Below are 17512 nucleotides of genomic sequence, written 5' to 3'. Positions count from 1 at the left end.
TGAACCTAGCATGTCACTTACACTGTCGGTCTGCCTATGTCGCCCTAAAACGTACCTGGCAGCCTTCCTTTGCACTGCTTCTAATTTTTTCACATGCCCTATTTCAAAGGGATCCCATACTGTGGTCGCATATTCGACAATAGGCCTTACAATTGTTTTGAAGGCCAATTCTTTAGTTGATTTAGTGCTTCCTTTGAGGCTCCGCATGACCCAGTGGAGCGATTTAAAGGCCTTGCCTACCACATAATCTGTGTGAAGTCCCCACCCTAAGTCTTTACTTAGGTGTACCCCTAGATATTTACAATTATCTTTTGTTACAATCGTTTCTCCCATTATTTTATATACCCTTCCCTCACCTGCCTTCCTTTTGGAGAATGAGATGTGGATAGTTTTTGCAATGTTTATCTCCATTTTGTTGATTCTATACATTGAGTCTATTGAGTCTATACATTCTATTTCGGTGTTCCCGATGCAGTAGGTGTTCGGGAAGAAAATTGCTCTTCTTCCAAAAATGTATGACTAGCAACTTTATAAGTTTAATTTTAATTGCCAAGTGTCACACTAGCATTGTTTTGCATTAAACTCATCTGACAAAGTTGCCGTGTCCTCGGGATCACGGATATCACGGTCAACCACTGCATCGTCAGCAAATAAACGTATCTTACTAGTGATTACGAAGTCAGTGTCATTAACGTTAAGTAGGAATAAAAGAGGTCCGATGACTCTTCCCTGGGGAACATCCGAAGTAACTTCTACTGCATTTGAGCTTACTCCATCTACCACTACTCTTTGTACCAGACCATTCAAAAGGACTTTAATCCGACTCCGGATATTTTTATCCATGCCATACTATATGCCTCTAGCTTTGAGAGTAATTTACTATCAAGTGGTTTGTCGAACGCTTTCTTAAAATCTAGAAAAATCGCGAGGAAATCAAGAGGTTACTCACGATCGAACTAGCAACTATATGTATGTTCTATAGCCTTGCACGAAATGGATGAGAGGAAAATAAGTCTGTAATCACTCGGTTCCTTCTCACCTCCATTTTTAAATGTCGGTGTCAAGTTAGCCGTTTTCCAATCTCTGGGAACCTTGTGATCTACCAGCGATTCTTTATACAGGTATATTATTTTTAGATACGACGCAATTTCCGAAGCTAGATCCTTAAATATACAAGCGGGTATTTTATAGGGCCCGGCGGATTAAATAGCCTTGAAATATTCATCAAACGTCCTATCCCATTACATGAGATTTCCATTTTGGGCATCGGTTGACCGGCACGATTTGGTAAGCTATAGTATATATGTAAGGTATTCTGTGAGATATTGGTGAAGACGCTTCGAATGTAGTAATTTAATGAGTTCGCCTTTTCCAAACTTCTGGTTAATCTTTCGCCTTTATCACTTTTGAGTGAGTTAATCGTTGAACTTGAACCCCTGAACTTCTCTGACGTATGAATAAAATACTTTCGGATTCTCTTTCAAATTATCCGCCAGCCTTTTCCTTTTGAATTCCCTTAACCCTTTCCGAAATTCAGTCTTGGCATTCGCCCTGGATATATTATAATCATAAGTGATCTCGTTTCTTCTGTCGATAGAGAATTCATCCATAATACTTTTCATGTTGGCTTGACATAGCCTTTGATGTCGTAATGCCTTTCTTACACCCGCGTTGTACCATCTTGGTTCCGAGTTATATTTTATAAATTTACTGGGAATGAACTTGTTGACTACTGAGCGCGTGATCTCAAGGAAGTTATTCCACGTATCCTCAGTATTTCGGTGATTAATTACTATCATTCTTAAGACTTTCAAATTGGCTCTGTAGCACGCAGTTTAGGCCATTGTAGTCCCCGGCTTTAAAATAGTAAATTTTCCTTTTATGCTTCTTATTTCAGACTCCATGCAGCGAAAACTTGGCCTTTACTGCCCTGCGGTCACTAATTCCTTACACAGGATTTAGAGTTAACTTTTTCGGGAGTATTCGTTGCTAACAAATGAAGAATATTATCGCCCCTAGTTGGTGAAGTGACAAGTTAAAGTAAGGAGTTCAATGTAAAAGAATTCAATAGCGACTCGCAGATATCTTTGTCTTTACCTCCCGTTTTACAGCTATGTAATGTGTTCCAGTCAATAATGGATGGAATATTGTAATCTCCACCGATTATAACGTCGCGATCATTAAGTTGGGATTAAAAACCTTTGATTTGCTGATCTAATTGAATTGTCTCTGTCGACTGGAGATCTGTAAAATGCGCATACATAAATTCTGTTAGATTGAGGACTTTTAATTGAGCACCAAATGCTTTCTAAACCATTACCCGGAAATACCTCAACCCTGCTGACGCATGGATTTTTAACTGCAATTAAGTCCCCCCCCCCCCCGATTCTATTTGCCGTCATTTCTGTAAATGGAAAAGGATTTTGGGAAAATTTCACCGTCGGTAATATCGGTGGATAACCTGCTTACTGTCCCAATAATTGTATCTGCGCCTGTGCTTTGAATTAGGTGATGACATTCTGCGACTTTGTTTATTAAACTTCGGCAATTTACTACCAATAGAGATAATGTTTCCTTGACATTACGGTTCGTTGAATTATTAACGAGGATCGCCGTCTTATTTATATTGAGTACCTTATAAAATTTTCCGTCCGATGCTATCTGATTGGTGCTAAATGAACTACTGCTATCACTGAACCTCAATTCATTTAAAGCTACATAATTTGGCAAAGAAGACTTTATAGGGACCCACTAATTGACCTACAGTTTAATCTAAAAGAGCCCTGCAGTACTCAAATATCCTACCCATTACATAACTGGCGGCCTTAGACGTGTAGTGACCACCAGAACAGTTCAGGGGGTTCCTACACGATTGGATCGCCGGCTAAAGGTCGACAAAGGATTCCCCGATATGCCTACAGAAAGCGCCCAACCTTTGATTGATGCCTTCCACTCGGCTCTAAACCAGAGGTCCGCGATCAATCCTCGGGACAAGGCTGCAGATCGAGAGCTTTACATCAACCCCCTCGACACCACCCACCCGCTTTACTTCCGAGTTCACTTTCCTGAAGGATTACAGAATCTCTTCAGATCCACGGTACTCGGCATCATTGACACCAACAGGAGCCACGACCCGCAAAACGCCGCCCCAACCGCCTTCGTCACCTGGGGAACGCCGCCACTAGGAATGCACCATGCCGTCGGGCGCTGGTTCACACCCTCATGGTCTGCCCTCTCCCGCAATGGCACCATCACACGCCTGACGTTACTTGCTGCATATCACCAGAATCACTCCCTGTCACACTCTGACGGTTCCCTCTAGGTGGTGCTCTTATATTTCAGAATTGATTCATTTCTTTAACCGTTGGCGTTCGTGGATTTTGGATTGGAAGGACTAAACGACAGCACACCAAACACTACTTAGGGATGGGTTCATCTCTAGTTCAGAAGTACACCGTCCGTCGAACGGGACGTTAAACAGTGTGTTCCTTTGGCAAATTTTTTCTCCAAGTATTGTTTCTCTCCTAACGTTTCTCAAAACCTTATCCTACTCCCAAATCGCCCCTTTTATCAACGGTGGTGTGGATGAGATCTGAGAGCAGGTCAAGTTTCCCCTTGCAGGTCCCCTTCCCCTTACTAAAATATGACCATCCAAGCACGTGCTGTTTCGGTTGGTCACGCAACACATGCGACAAGCCAATCAAAAGATTCAGGAGTTCAGGCGGGAACTTATTCTGGCATATTAGCAGCGTCAGGTGCGCTAAAATAATTTTATTTTTTCGACTTGCTCGTTCAGAAAAAAAGGACGAAAATTTTAGTTCGTATCCGACCATAGAATGATATCATTACAATTGCAATCCTATTACACTTCCAGTCCTCGTGGTTTCCAAAACGTGTCTTATTTTGTATCTTCCCTGAGAGACGCTGTCTTTGCTCAACCTTCTTTGCATTCCAATGCCTCGCCGTGCCACGCATATAATGACTTAATGATGAACCATAAAATATGCGTTTCATTCGTGTGCAAATACTTTTTTTTTAACGCTGCCGTGGCATCTCTTGTGAGGAATGGAAATTGGAAGAATTCCTTCGCAAACAATTCCGCAATTCGTCATCGCGGCAACACAAACTAAATGAGTTTTAGCAAATGAATGAATGACGACGCCTGTTGGCAGTGCGAGCGCTGTGTTGACGGGAGTGGACGCGAGACGCTTGAAATGGACTTGTGGACCGATAACTTCACAAGAAACATCCGCTCTGCTACGCAAGTGAAGCGGTTTTTTTTGTGCTCGCAAAGCAGTGCAACCAACTTCCAAAATTTAATTGCCTGCGAATTTTACCACAAAAGTCTGTGAACTAGACGATTTCGATTAATGTTGGTAGGGCTAATGTGCGACACAACTGCCATTTTAAGACTGCATCAACCAAAAACAATGACCCAAAATGAAACGAAGTACATCGGGCTTAATCAGAAAACTATCAAGTCCGCAAGGACTAGCAAAACGCGTTTACGACTACCGACAATGCCTTAAACGAAAGTATTTCCCTCAGACGAATCATTATTACAATTTGGCATTCTACCGGTTGAGATTGACTGATTTGAATGGACGCAGCCTATAAAAATTGTACCCACTTTAACCTGATATCTAGAACTACAGTAAGTCCCTCTTCAATCCTAAATACTTTAGATGCACAATTTTCTCGGAAATAAGAACACAGAAGTCTTCAGAACTACTCAGCATACAAATTGCGACAGAAGACATCGATTCCAGTCAAAAAGTGTATTTCAGACCTATGCAATGTGTCCACCGTGATGTTTAGCTTGAAAAATACCGATGAATTATAAATGATGATGGGTTACCACTTGCATAGTTAACAAATTCAATGGAAACCCTTGTTAACAACATCACCCAGCGATCACTTTTTGGTAGAAGCAGAGTAGGATTATTAACGACCAAAAACAATACGACCTGAACGGTGACAACGAGTGACATGACGAAAAAATGGAACGATTAACTACTATAAGAGCTTAAAATGGAGGGATGATTAAGCATTAATCAAAGAGCCGTTTAAACAACTTAGTTAAACGATGACAGGGCCGGCAATTTATGGGTTGACAAGTGCGTAATATGAACACTACTATGTTTCCTTATACAACAAAACAAATGTCAATTATCACATGTTTATTCGTCTCAAATTTACCTTGAGGAAAGATAAGCAGGCTAACTCATACTTTCGGGATTACAAAGGCCGCTATTATGTTCTCTGAAGAGGGACATTGATCAGTGCGGGACAGTTAGGAGGGTTAGTGCGCCGTTTTTCATGCAACGTTTCACGCAAAACATTATTAATATAAACACACTATGTCTCTTCTCACAAAAGTTAATGAAACATTAAGTCATAGCCCATAACATTCCTTGAGGCAGAGACAAAAACATTAAAGAGGACAGAGGCGATAAATGTGGTTTTAAAATGTTACAGATTTAATGACTGACCTCGGTAAACCATTGCGTTCCCGATGAGGTTCTCTTCAAATTTTACTGTCAAGGCATTCTCTAAAAACTACGATTTTTGTACGTATGGAAGTGATATGTAAACAATCAGGTAGACATATTTATTTGGAGCAAATGCATTTTCCTGAGCAAGTCGTTTGACTTAGTTCGTAATCAATTTCTAGATGTCGCTACTGTCCGGGATTTGAGGCTGATATTTTCGCGAAGTGTTGCTTACAGTTCACAAAATTCGCTACTACTAGCGCCAATACCGTGGTACCAATGTACTAGGTAGTAAATTTCGAGTTAATGACATTTAAACGGAGAGAGATGTAATGCAATGATTATTTTAAAGGAAACATATTCGCCGACATTGAGATCTTCAAGGGAGACCATTGGAATTTGGCACAAGACAGTGAATCTTCGCAACCACCATTTGCTCAATCAACCTTCGAGTGTGTGATTTGAAATAGTTCTTCATTTTATGTAATCAAATTAGTTACACTGCGCCTCTTCCCAATCTCTACCATCTCATGTTGACTTGTTTCACGGCAAAAGGACACACTGAATGTAGTTCAATTCATTATCATACATTGAAAATATGACCTTTTTTTAAAAGCTATTTGCTTATGGATTGTAAGTTAAGTTATCATGTTGTGTAAAAATGTCAATATTATATTTCGCATCGTTAGTCTCCCGTAACAGAATACCAAAAAATATGAAGCCCATTATCTAGCCGTGTTTCTAGACCCTCACGGCATTGCTGCGACGTCTGTGTATGCAATGGTACGAACGTTTTGGCAATCATTTTTTTCTCATGAATTATGCTATTCGTGGTCCCTAATATATTATCATTTATCTTCTAACATAGTGAATGAAAAGAGAACACATATGCTCATGAACACACTGTATCAATTACACACTAGGTATCTTCATCTGGGCAAGTTTTTCGGATGCCATATCATACTGACAATTATATTTCATTAGGGCTTTTTTAATGGATTTTTTCCCACAAAACCGCGTTAGAATGTCAGTTTTCTTCCCAAAAAATTGTAGATAATATTTTAGAGTCAGGAGGCAATGGTTCAAGAATAAATCATTAATTAGGGATGCATAACTAAACTAGGGTCGGCATTTGGAGGATGCAGTTTAAGAAAATAATTGTGGCATCCATCCAGTAAGGAGTTAAGCAAGTAAACCATTCTTTTACTGCTTCGCTCGTAAATAATGTGCTTGCGAAACCCTTTCTCCGTTCACTGTATGAAAATGTCACTTTCAATTGGTCACCGAGAATAAACTCTAAGCTATTCAAGAGCATGCATGTGGTTGGGCAATACCCAAAATATGGCTATTAATAGTGCGTCACCGTTGTTGAAATATCAACCAAAAAGAGCGTCTATTTTTCAATTGAGCGGGAAATACTTGCTATTGCAGCATTTACTGGTGAGTCACGCCAATTATTCAACTACTTTACAGCATTTTGTAAGCGAGGTGAGCGAACAGTTGATTTCAGAGACCTTTTTATAATAGGTCGAACGTCAAGTATCTGCTTCAGATTCGAAAAATATGAAGTTAGTTAATCCATTTGAAGAACAAAGTGGTTAATGGTTAGAGAATATGTGGTTTAATCATTAATATGAATACAAATGACAATAGTGACTGCTTATAAGTATCCTTCACCAAACCATTGCAATTTTAGGAAAATGTTTTCGAAAATAATATTTTCTTGAAATTAGTAAAATCGTCTTGGGCAAAATGAGCAAAGGCCACAGACCAAATTTATTGAACTGTCAGAAAAGGAATCGAATTTCCAGCGTAGAATATAGTTCAGTTAAAATTTGCAATAGTGTAAGTACTCGAGAAAAGTAAAGCTACCGCTAAACATTGGCATCTCTTTGCCCAGCTGAGCATAAATGTAGCAAGTTTCACATATTAGTAATTGTTTCACTCCACATTCTACAAGTGCCACTCCACATTACCAGTGCAAGAGTACAATATTAAAGAAAAACATTGAAATTCCTCATATTCATTAGTAGCGGATTACGGTTTTCGTTTGTTTTCATGTCGGTTCTGATTGGTCGCTGCATATATCGGTATCCATTTCGTCGCCATTTTCGCGACGAGGCCGTTGTTCTGTCAGGGAACAAAATCCTAATACGTCGTTTCGGGCGACAGGGAGTTGCTGCTCCCAGTAGCTTTACGTTTTAGTTACTTCAAATCCACTCTTTACGATCATAATTCTTTAAATCTGAATTTCCAGTTTTTTCCTTTGAAGTTAATAATCATGGCTAACTAAAAAAATGTCTGGGCTGAACTTTGTTGTGAAATCTCCATGCGGAGAACGTTTCTCCTCAACCCTTAAATACTTAGATGTTAGAGGATTTTACTATGGAAAAGAAGCCTCCTGGGCGTTCAGTTCAAACTCCTGGCAAAGGAGTGGGAACTGATTCTAAAAAAGGTCAAGGTATGTTTTTGTGACAGCCATGTTGATTCTCAGCACTTCCTTTTGTTTTGTTGTAATTAACCGATAATGTTATGATTGACAGATGGAAATAATGGCAAGCTATTCCCTAAGACATCACGACGGAGAGAATCCGTCGGTGCATCTTCATCGAAATATGATCCAAACAGGAAGCCCGTTCCACAGAAAAGCAAAACTATTGACAAGAGACCACGTCCCCGAGGACAGTACAATGCATGTGGAAAGGAGGATACCAAGGTATATTGTTTAGGAAACAATGTTTGACCACATACGAGCATTTCGTATACATGTAAGTTGAAAACAGATGTTCACATAATCTTCCTGAATATTTGTAGGTAATCGACGGACAAGACGCTGAAGTTGGATCAGTATTTATCCCTGGAAGCAAGAAGCAAAATTTAAATCACTTGCTTAACTTCCATTACGCCCCTCGGGATGCTGCTACGCAGTGGCGGCCCAATGGAGGGCTACGATGGAATAGTGGCGGGCATAGAGCCATGAGTGCCATAATGGCACTGTCTTCGCACCGGCATAAGTACAACAAGGAGCAATACTTACAAGCTAAGTAAGGATGGTGGTGACTCGCTTAATTGCTTTGTTGTGCACCTGCTTGTACAGGGTGCGGCAACAAAACTGTCTTTTTTCAAAGGCTTTCCAAAAAGGTAGTTATCTAGCCGCACCCTTTACATTATCAATTAGACTGTTCAATGCAATAGTTAGAGCAAGAAACCTTATTGTAATTTTTATTTTACAGTTGCCAGTTTGTCGTAAAAGCCGATGGTGATTATTCCCCATATGCCAACAATCCGGATACTTTGGTTGATTGGGACTTGGTGGAACAAATAGTAAGTGACAAGTTCACAGTAACAATTTTGTGAGTAATATTCAGTGCGTGTTTCATATGAACTTTTTAATTTTCATAAATATGTTGGTTTTTAATTCCTAATATAACAGTTTTTCAATAAAGTGATCGGTATCTGGAAAGAAACCAGACTTCTGGAATGCATTCGCCCTAAATTAATGGTTTATATTCGCAATTACTCTAATCCTCTCGGTCATTTGTACAGTATAAAATGGAAAAAAAACAATGCACTTACATGAACGAAAGGTATATTTCATTTTGTTTTATTGGTTTGTTTCCACATTCAATGTCTTTTTTTTTTGAAAAAAGTTTACAAGTTGTTTCAAGTTGAATTTTGAGAATTTGCATGAATTAAGTGGAATCATTCCGAATCGACCATTTAATGTTTTTTTCTATTTTCCTAGACTTTTGAGGAAATAATGGATTTATTTTAATTGCACAACACTTAGGGATGTTTCAGTTCCCAGCCATTTATTTTAATTGAAGTTGGGAGAAATTCTTTACCCTGAATTTTGCAGCTGGTTATTTCTTAATCAAACTCAAAGTACCTGGGGGCATGTAAAATGTATAAACTCATCCGTTCACGCTGCCGTGTGCGTATCGGAATTGGTGCATATTTTGTGTGTCACTCAATCAATTATCCCTTACATTCCTGAACTTAAGTTGAGAGTGCATTGGCAATGATATTCCTAGTTTTTGTTCACCATATAGATGGTGATGATAGTAGCTATGGAAATTGTATTCTACCTCTAACATTTGAGCCTACCCTAAGTTGACCTTTTAGCTGACTGCTTCAAATGAATTTACAGCATCAAACATGCACACATTACTATGCTAGCCAATCATTGAAAAGCCTTATTCAAGTAAAATGTGACTTGTAATTATTTCAAGAGATGTATCACTTCATACAGTGCTCAGTTTGTGTGTTTATCACTCAGTGCTGACTAATTCCATTAGAGTACATCAATGTTTCACATAAATGATGCAATTTTAATGGTAGAGAACTTTGAAGGCATTAAATTTGCATTTTTCTGTGTAGTTCCCATCTCAGCCTGCAATCAAGTGTAGTTATATTTGTAGTTTTGATCTGAACATCAGTTGAAGATGTCATCAGTGTTAAGGGAACATGATAACTTTGATGTTCTCATTCAAATTATAGTTTTTACTTATGGCATGAAAAAGATCACTCCCTGAGGGTGTATGTGGAATTTCTTAAAGGAAAAATGTAGGGCCTTGTAATCAAACCTTATGTTCCTGCATATGGAAGATATATGATATTTTAATTGACCAAAACAATGGTTATATCTTGGAAATGATTCGAGTTGAACTTTTAATGATAACAGTCTTGATGCAAGTTTGTTAAATTTCAACTCAGGTCATTGTGTCCCCTTAACTGTCACCTAATTCATCATCTGTTCTTTTGAGGGGACAATAAAATGATTATATACAATAACAGCCGAACTCACATGTCTAGATTGTTGTGGAAATATCACTTGAAAAGCTATCCCGAGCCAGAAGAAAGTTGATGCTGTTGGGTATAAGTGTCTGGATTCTGCTTTTTTTGTACTCGTAGCTTAAAGCCTTAAATTTTTCCTCCTTTGCAGAGAGTCCAGGGTCCTGAAGTCCCCTCCTGCCCAATATGTCTCTCTCCTCCAGTGGCCGCAAAAATGACACGCTGTGGTCACGTCTACTGTTGGCCTTGCATCCTTCACTATTTGGCACTCTCAGACAAGACCTGGCGGAAATGCCCAATCTGCTTTGAAGCTATTCACAAGCAGGACTTGAAGAGGTAAAAATGACATAGGAATTGTCGGAATTGTCCCCTAGAGGTTAATCAAGATTGTATGCAAAGCATATAAACCTGATTCTCAAAAAATAAGTAAGTTTGATGATTCTTTTTGCTCACCCATTTATAAATGGTTATATACCAAAAAAAGGTCTCATTTCTATGCATGGTCAAGCCTTAGGATTTTTTTCAGTAGAACTTATATTTAATTAGAAATTCCTGAAGCATGTTGTGAGAGAAGCAATGATGCCTCTTCAGTACAAGATGCAGAGATGGCATTTATGATATTAAAACTGATGGGGTTGACGTGCTCCATTTTAATGAAAGTTTTTGTCAATTTCCATTAGTAATGTTTTATTCCAATGGCTAAGTCTCATTTTTATTTAAATCAGAAATGATGCATTGCTTTAAATCTACTTAATTGTGGAAGAGGGAAAGTTAAATTGGTTCATAGAAACTGTTAAAGATTAACAATTTGTGTGCCTTCAACTGTGTAAGTTCTGGTATTTGCGTCTTGTTGCGACTAATGTTTTCATACATTTCGGCAGAATGTGCAATGGACCAATTAGCACTTGATAATAACTTAAAGCTTTTTCTGTGCATCGTGTTAGTATGACTCTTAGTGTTTTCCCCTCATCATATTCTGAGAAAAAATTATTTTCTTTGCCAACATTTGACTCTTATCAATGATAAAAATAATTGAAATTTTCCACTGATTCAAATTTTAGTATGATTATTTATTTTTATATATTTATATTTTATATATTTATTTTTATATTTTTATATATTATATTTTAGATTCAAAAAGTAAATGCAGTTTTGTCAAACTGATTGTACTACCTGAAAATGGTGCAGTAGTTTGAAACAAGCTCTGAAATTCATTCAATAATTAATTGAAAATTGCTGTTGTGTGCAGATACGTATTTTTACACAGCATATTTGATATTCACTCTATTTGCTGCTGATTGGGTGTGCCAGTTGTAATTTCGTTTAAACGTTTTTGGGATTTTCATAAATTCTGCTTGTGCTTTGTTAAAAATATCCTCATCTTTGTCCTTTGTCAAATTGTCTGCAACTCTAATTGATTTTATGAATTCCCTTCCCTCTTTCCCAATTTTCTGTTTCAAGTTCTTGCCATGTCTCGTATACCATTTCTTCCACAATATGGATGGACAAATAGATGAACATTTCAATTGTGTTTGATGTAATTCTATGTGGTCCTACCTGAAGAATAATATTTACTGTTGTATCCTTGTGATAACCGCTCCATTACTGTTTTCGTGGCTGAATCAGCATCATGTCTCTTTGAGAAATTCTTACCACCCTTGTATCTCTTTGTGTTTCCCGGGGCAGTGTGGTGGCACTTCCTCGTGTGGCATGCAACATAATGGAGGAGATAGAGATGCGTCTAATGTGTAGAGAGAAAGGTTCGCTGATTGTGACTCCCGTCGAAGACGTGGGTACCCCATCTTCCTCCTCCAACGTCAAGCCTCTCCTGGTGGAGGACGAAACACCTGCATCTGCTTATTCAAAGCTCCTGCTTGCCACTCCTCTGCAGGTAAATGAAAATAAACATTGTCACTGGGCTTCTGACCATAGGTGATTGATTCTATTCCTTAGGGACTGGCCCCCTTATCCTTACATGTGAATTTTACATGCTCCATAGGATTTAGTATTGGGTGAGCTCCACCCTCCCCTATCAAACCGTCCTTTGGGTTCATTGCAGTGGTGGTTGAAGTATTTCAAACATGGGACTGTAATAAGCATCATATGGACTTACTTATGTGTGAAATTATTAAAATGCAGAAATGCAGCATTTAGATTTCACTGGTTAATTGAGTTAGTATGTCTGTCATTGGATAGCGATAATCAATGTTTTAGAAGTAATGAGTTGAAGGACCTAACTTACATAGTTATTTAATGGACGACATGCTCTGTACTGAGCTTGCTTTTCTCATTACACAGTATAGAAACATATTACAAGGGGGCATTTTAAGATAAGACTAGTTACAGGTTGAATTATTTATTTTCTCATTATTCAGTAAAGGTTATATTATTGTATATAATATCTTAAATAGTTTTAAATTTACATTTTTTTAGTTCTAATAGCAACATGCTTTCGTGTTCTTTCAATGCTGTAATGTTAAATAAAATCGCATCTAAGTATTGATTGGATATAGATATATATGTATGTGTGTGTGTGTGTGTGTATATATACATATATATATATATATATATATATATATATATATATATATATATATATATATATATATATATATATTTATATATGTACGTGTATATATATATATTTATATATGTACGTGTATATGTGTATATATATATATATATATATATAATATACATATATATATATATATATATAAACCAGTGCCTTGCCCAGGAATCGAACCCGGGACCCTCTAGTCAGCAGCCCAATGCTCTACCCACTGGATTACCGCGACCCACATATATATATATATATATATATATATATATATATATATATATATATATATATTTATTTATTTATTTATTTATAACTTTCTTAATGAGGATTTTGAAATGAAACCTTCGAAACAATGTAACCTTTTTAACTTTCAATTTGGTGTATTTTTTTATGGACCAACTAAGTTGTCTATTGTGTAAGCCTAAGAATCTTACAAGCAACTGTACAAGATCCGTTCTCCAGGCCTTAATTTCTCATTGTGAATAGTTACACTTGTGTCCATGGTCTAAACTTTTGAGTCGCTTATCTTTTAAGGTAAAGTTTCTTAAAAACATGCATAATATAACGACTGATTAGATATGATTTTGTACTTTCAAGTTTAAGTGTATTTGGACGATATGAGTCTGGTAAATGTTTAATATTTCCAATGCCTTATGTAAACCTTTGAAGAAAATGTTACAAAGGGTTACTTTTAATGTATTTCCATTCAGCAGTCAAAATATATTTTAGTTCAGTGGCTCAGATCTCTGTAAATGAGGGACTTTTGAGTATCACAATCAAACTTTAAAAGAAATGATGAACTTAATATGCTGAGTGATGATCTTATTAATTAGGTATCCATTGTAATTTCTGCAGGTGTTGTCAATACTGAACCGGGAAAAGGTTGAGTTGAGTGTCCAGCTCTCTGAGGAAGTCGACACTCCAGAAATTTGTTTCACCGAACAGGCAATTGAGCTGCTGACAGAGAGGGAGAATCAGCTCTTTAAGGTGAGTTTCACCATTTTGTACCCAAATTATGTAAACATAAAAAAAAGAATTCAGTTCGAGCATGCAATCGCTGTTACCTTACGGAAATGTAACCTTTAAAAGTGTAACATTTTATTATGGTGAGGAAATGGCTAACTAGAATCTATCTGAAGGTACTTGGTGTGGCTTTTAAAAAAATCAACCTCTTTAAAATAATGTGTAGATCAAGCCGTTTAATGAATTTTTAATTTGTGAAAAATCAGGGTCTGTCTGGAGAGTGAGTGGAATAAATCCAGGAAGGAAATGAACTGAAGGTCAAAGGACAAATTGCTAAAATTCCTCGAAATAGCTAACTTGTGTGCATCGGCATACTGATGACAAAGCACTTGTGGTATGTCGTGGTATGCTTCCTTGAAGGCATCCGTAGGAACCACATTCAGGCTCATCATGTCTGATATTATCCAGCGTCCCAAAATGTTAACCTTTCAAATTCCCTTTAATTCTTGAGAACAAAAAAAAGTCATTGAGAAAGAAATCAGAGCTATGGAGTGGCCTGGGGCAGCATTATAACCTTGCGCTTGCTCTGGTACGCAGACCTGAAGAAGGCGTTAATTGTCTTGGTGCGGTGGTAAAGCAGGAAGGAAGAATAAAAAAAACTTTGTTTCCATGGAAATGCCGAAAGAGTAACTTTTAATGGTATCATCCGCTAATATGGATTTCATTGAAACAATTTCGGAGTGTATAAATCATTCGCCTTGACCAGAAATACATTTTAATTGCTGAATTGGCTGGCAAATACTTAAAGCCGCACTCGTTCATTTATGCTTTGATTCACAGTGAACAATGTCAAAATCTTGTCCATGAACCATTAAATATATCTATATAATTTTCAATATTTCTGACCAATTGCAAGTATGTCTATCAGTACGGTAACCTTGGAAATTAACAAATTTCAAATCTTGCTAATGGTCAACGTGGGTATTCATTGTAATTCCACTTGTTTATAGTGTACTCTACTAAAGAAGCATTATTCACAATTTTGAATGTTGGTATCTCTGCTAGACCAGTGATTGTTAGTTCTGTGGATACTAATTTTAGGGAATAGTTTGTCAAAACTAAGGTAGCATTCTTCAAATGATTTCATCCATTAGCATTGCCTATCTATGTGACCCTTGGCCAAATTGACCACTCTTGTTTGAATATGAATGTTTGCTGATTGGCAATGTTTCCTGTGAAAGAAGTCTTGCCAGTCATGACTTATTTATTGATATTAGAATTGAATGTTGGCTATTTTGCAGTAAAAGTAAATTTGTGTCTTTGGAATTTTCTTTCAACAGTTAAAACTAATGTATCATAGTGCCAATTGTATGTAGATAATGAATGGATAGCCTTTTGCCTTGCTTCTTTTAATGTAGTTTACAAAACTTTGTAATAAAATATCGATAAAAATAAGTGTGGGTAGAGTGCAACAGTATTCTGCTTTCGTTGAATCTGAAATAAGTCACCCATACCATTCTGCATCCTGATTGTGTCCATATTAGCTGGGTCCATATTGGCAAGGCTTTATTTTATTTTTAACAGAAATTGCAAGTTTAAACCCAACTTCTAAACATTTTCGGTTTGCCTTTTGACGCACAAATCCATGTAAATCTGGATAGCTCAATTCCATATAGCTGATTGGTTTTCATACCATGATATTCTACACATTCCTTAAGAGAGAGAAGTATTCAAATGCCTAGAAAATTTATATCCTTGCTGCATAGTAATGTATTTTATTTGAATAACGTGATTTTTTTTTGATTCAGGAGTAATCTAGTTTTTCTTTTCTCCCTTAGAGTCTAGATACAAAGCAGGTGATTGCTGTCGAAGAAGTGGGCAATCCACAAATGCCATGTGACTCTGAGACCAGTGGATTGCAATTGAGACCACAGGTGAGATTCACTCTTTCATTGGCTAAATGACATCATCTTCTGGTATGATTTTCTCTTGTCAAATTCTTAAGGACATTTAATGGTTGCATTCCTCTAGACGTGTATATTCAGCAATTTAAGGTCAACCCTTGTCATTAACTCCCTCATTGTATTATTTTATCATTCTGAATTTTAATTCCATGAATTTCCACCGCAGCACCCAAAATTTTTTGTTAAGGTTATGTATTTTAGATAGATTATATCTCAAAATCACCACATGTGGTCCTACATTTTTTTCATGACTATGTCAATATTTCTAGTGATAATCATCACTGTTCGGAATTAAGAAAATTGCTGCTCATATTGAAAACTTTGCCTGATGGGTGAAATTCATGTTTCAGCAAAAATTCAATTCAAAAATCAATTTTGCGGACTTCATCATAAAGAATGAAAGTAAGCGTTCTTTTTCATTAAATTTGAGAGAACATTCTATTGCTTTTATTTTGACTGTCCTTCATGTATTGTTATTAATCATGGTATTTTACTATCCAATTCCCCGGTTATGTGTCAACTAGCTTTTCTACGTATTTTCTACTAGCATTACTACGGAAAAAACAAAAAGCAATGGCCATAAAAAGCATTTTCGTATCTCAGCCCGCAGTATCTAAAGATTTTAAGTGGTGCTCGATCCCGTTTCTGGGAGATCTATCATATAGGATTTCCAACTGCCTACCCACCTCACTCAAAGCAGCCTTCTACTCACCCATAACCCTCTCCAAACTTCTAGCCAATGGAAAAGACACCCAGGATAGCCTTCTCAAATCAGGCATTTATAAACTGAAATGCGAGGATTGCAACAGCGTTTATGTCGGTCAGACCGGCAGGAATATTAAGTTACGAGTCAAGGAACACGCTAGGTGTCACAAAAATCAGAATAACAACTCTCTCTTCGCCAAGCATTTACTAGAATTCAACCACAGCAGTGAATTCGTCCCAGAGATATTACACACACTCCCGAAAGGATTAAAAATGGACGCTCTCGAGCAATTAGAGATTAGAAGGCACTTGGTGAACCCCAACACGACACTTTGTAATGAGCAATTGTTCCCATACCCCTCCCAACTCCTCTCCGAGAAATTAGCCTGGAAATGGTCAAAACAATCCATCAACGCACCTGCGAGCCCCCACCCCTCTCAAATCCTTCCAACCCTCCCCGCCCCCACTCTGTCCTGAGGGTATATATGCTTGCTCTGTCTGTTTTGCAAATTTGTACCTGATGATGCCGCAAGTCGGTGAAACGCGTTGTACCGTATAATAAAATCTGTGGAAAAGTACGAGTCTTTCTTTCTATTTTAATAATGGAAATTAATTACTTCCACGAAGTGAAGCCTGAAACAATAGAGGATTGTTATTTTATTTACTCTAAATTTAATTAGCTTTGTCTTGAAAAGGTGTGCCCAAAGCGATATTTTTTGTTTGTTGTGACATTTTTTGCATGGTAATATATTTATTTCCCCTTACTACAATCAGGCTTTGGTGTATGAATCTGCATTTGACAATGTGACACTTCCTGTGGGCTCTAGTCCAAGCTCCCCATTGCCTTGTGAAAGCTTTGCTGATCCGGGCAGTGATGTGGGAATTCATGGCTCAAATGAAGAAAACAGTCCTAGGTAATGTATTCCAAGTCTTGTTTTTCCTTTTTTTTTTCAATATCACACCCAACACATTCATGAGCTCATTTTGAATAAATGTTTTAGCTTAAAATGTAATCAACAGTCTCAGAACTC

General features: G+C 37.4%; 1 protein-coding gene and 1 long non-coding RNA gene across 2 annotated transcripts in view; one reads left to right on the top strand and one right to left on the bottom strand.

Moving 5' to 3' along the window:
• The window catches only part of LOC139696118 (uncharacterized), a 164653-nt gene extending 159046 nt beyond the window's left edge, over positions 1-5607 (bottom strand). The window contains exon 1 of the long non-coding RNA XR_011702584.1: positions 5493-5607. This is a non-coding gene — a long non-coding RNA (uncharacterized lncRNA). The remainder of the gene's footprint in view (positions 1-5492) is intronic.
• Positions 5608-7537: 1930 nt separating this feature from the next.
• The window catches only part of LOC139696108 (E3 ubiquitin-protein ligase RNF10), a 21419-nt gene continuing 11444 nt past the window's right edge, over positions 7538-17512 (top strand). Inside the window, exons 1-9 of the mRNA XM_071594708.1 lie at positions 7538-7953; positions 8036-8208; positions 8307-8536; positions 8726-8816; positions 10438-10622; positions 11973-12177; positions 13705-13836; positions 15651-15746; positions 17256-17395. Coding sequence (XP_071450809.1) covers positions 7860-7953; positions 8036-8208; positions 8307-8536; positions 8726-8816; positions 10438-10622; positions 11973-12177; positions 13705-13836; positions 15651-15746; positions 17256-17395 — 1346 coding nt within the window. The 5' untranslated portion in view covers positions 7538-7859. The remainder of the gene's footprint in view (positions 7954-8035; positions 8209-8306; positions 8537-8725; positions 8817-10437; positions 10623-11972; positions 12178-13704; positions 13837-15650; positions 15747-17255; positions 17396-17512) is intronic.

This window comes from Hetaerina americana, unplaced genomic scaffold, assembly GCF_022747635.1.
Source record: "Hetaerina americana unplaced genomic scaffold, ioHetAmer1.1.p SCAF_68, whole genome shotgun sequence".
In the NCBI taxonomy this organism is placed as follows: domain Eukaryota; kingdom Metazoa; phylum Arthropoda; class Insecta; order Odonata; family Calopterygidae; genus Hetaerina; species Hetaerina americana.
The sequence above is the reverse complement of the archived record's forward strand: the minus strand, read 5'-3'. Positions and strand labels throughout refer to the sequence as shown.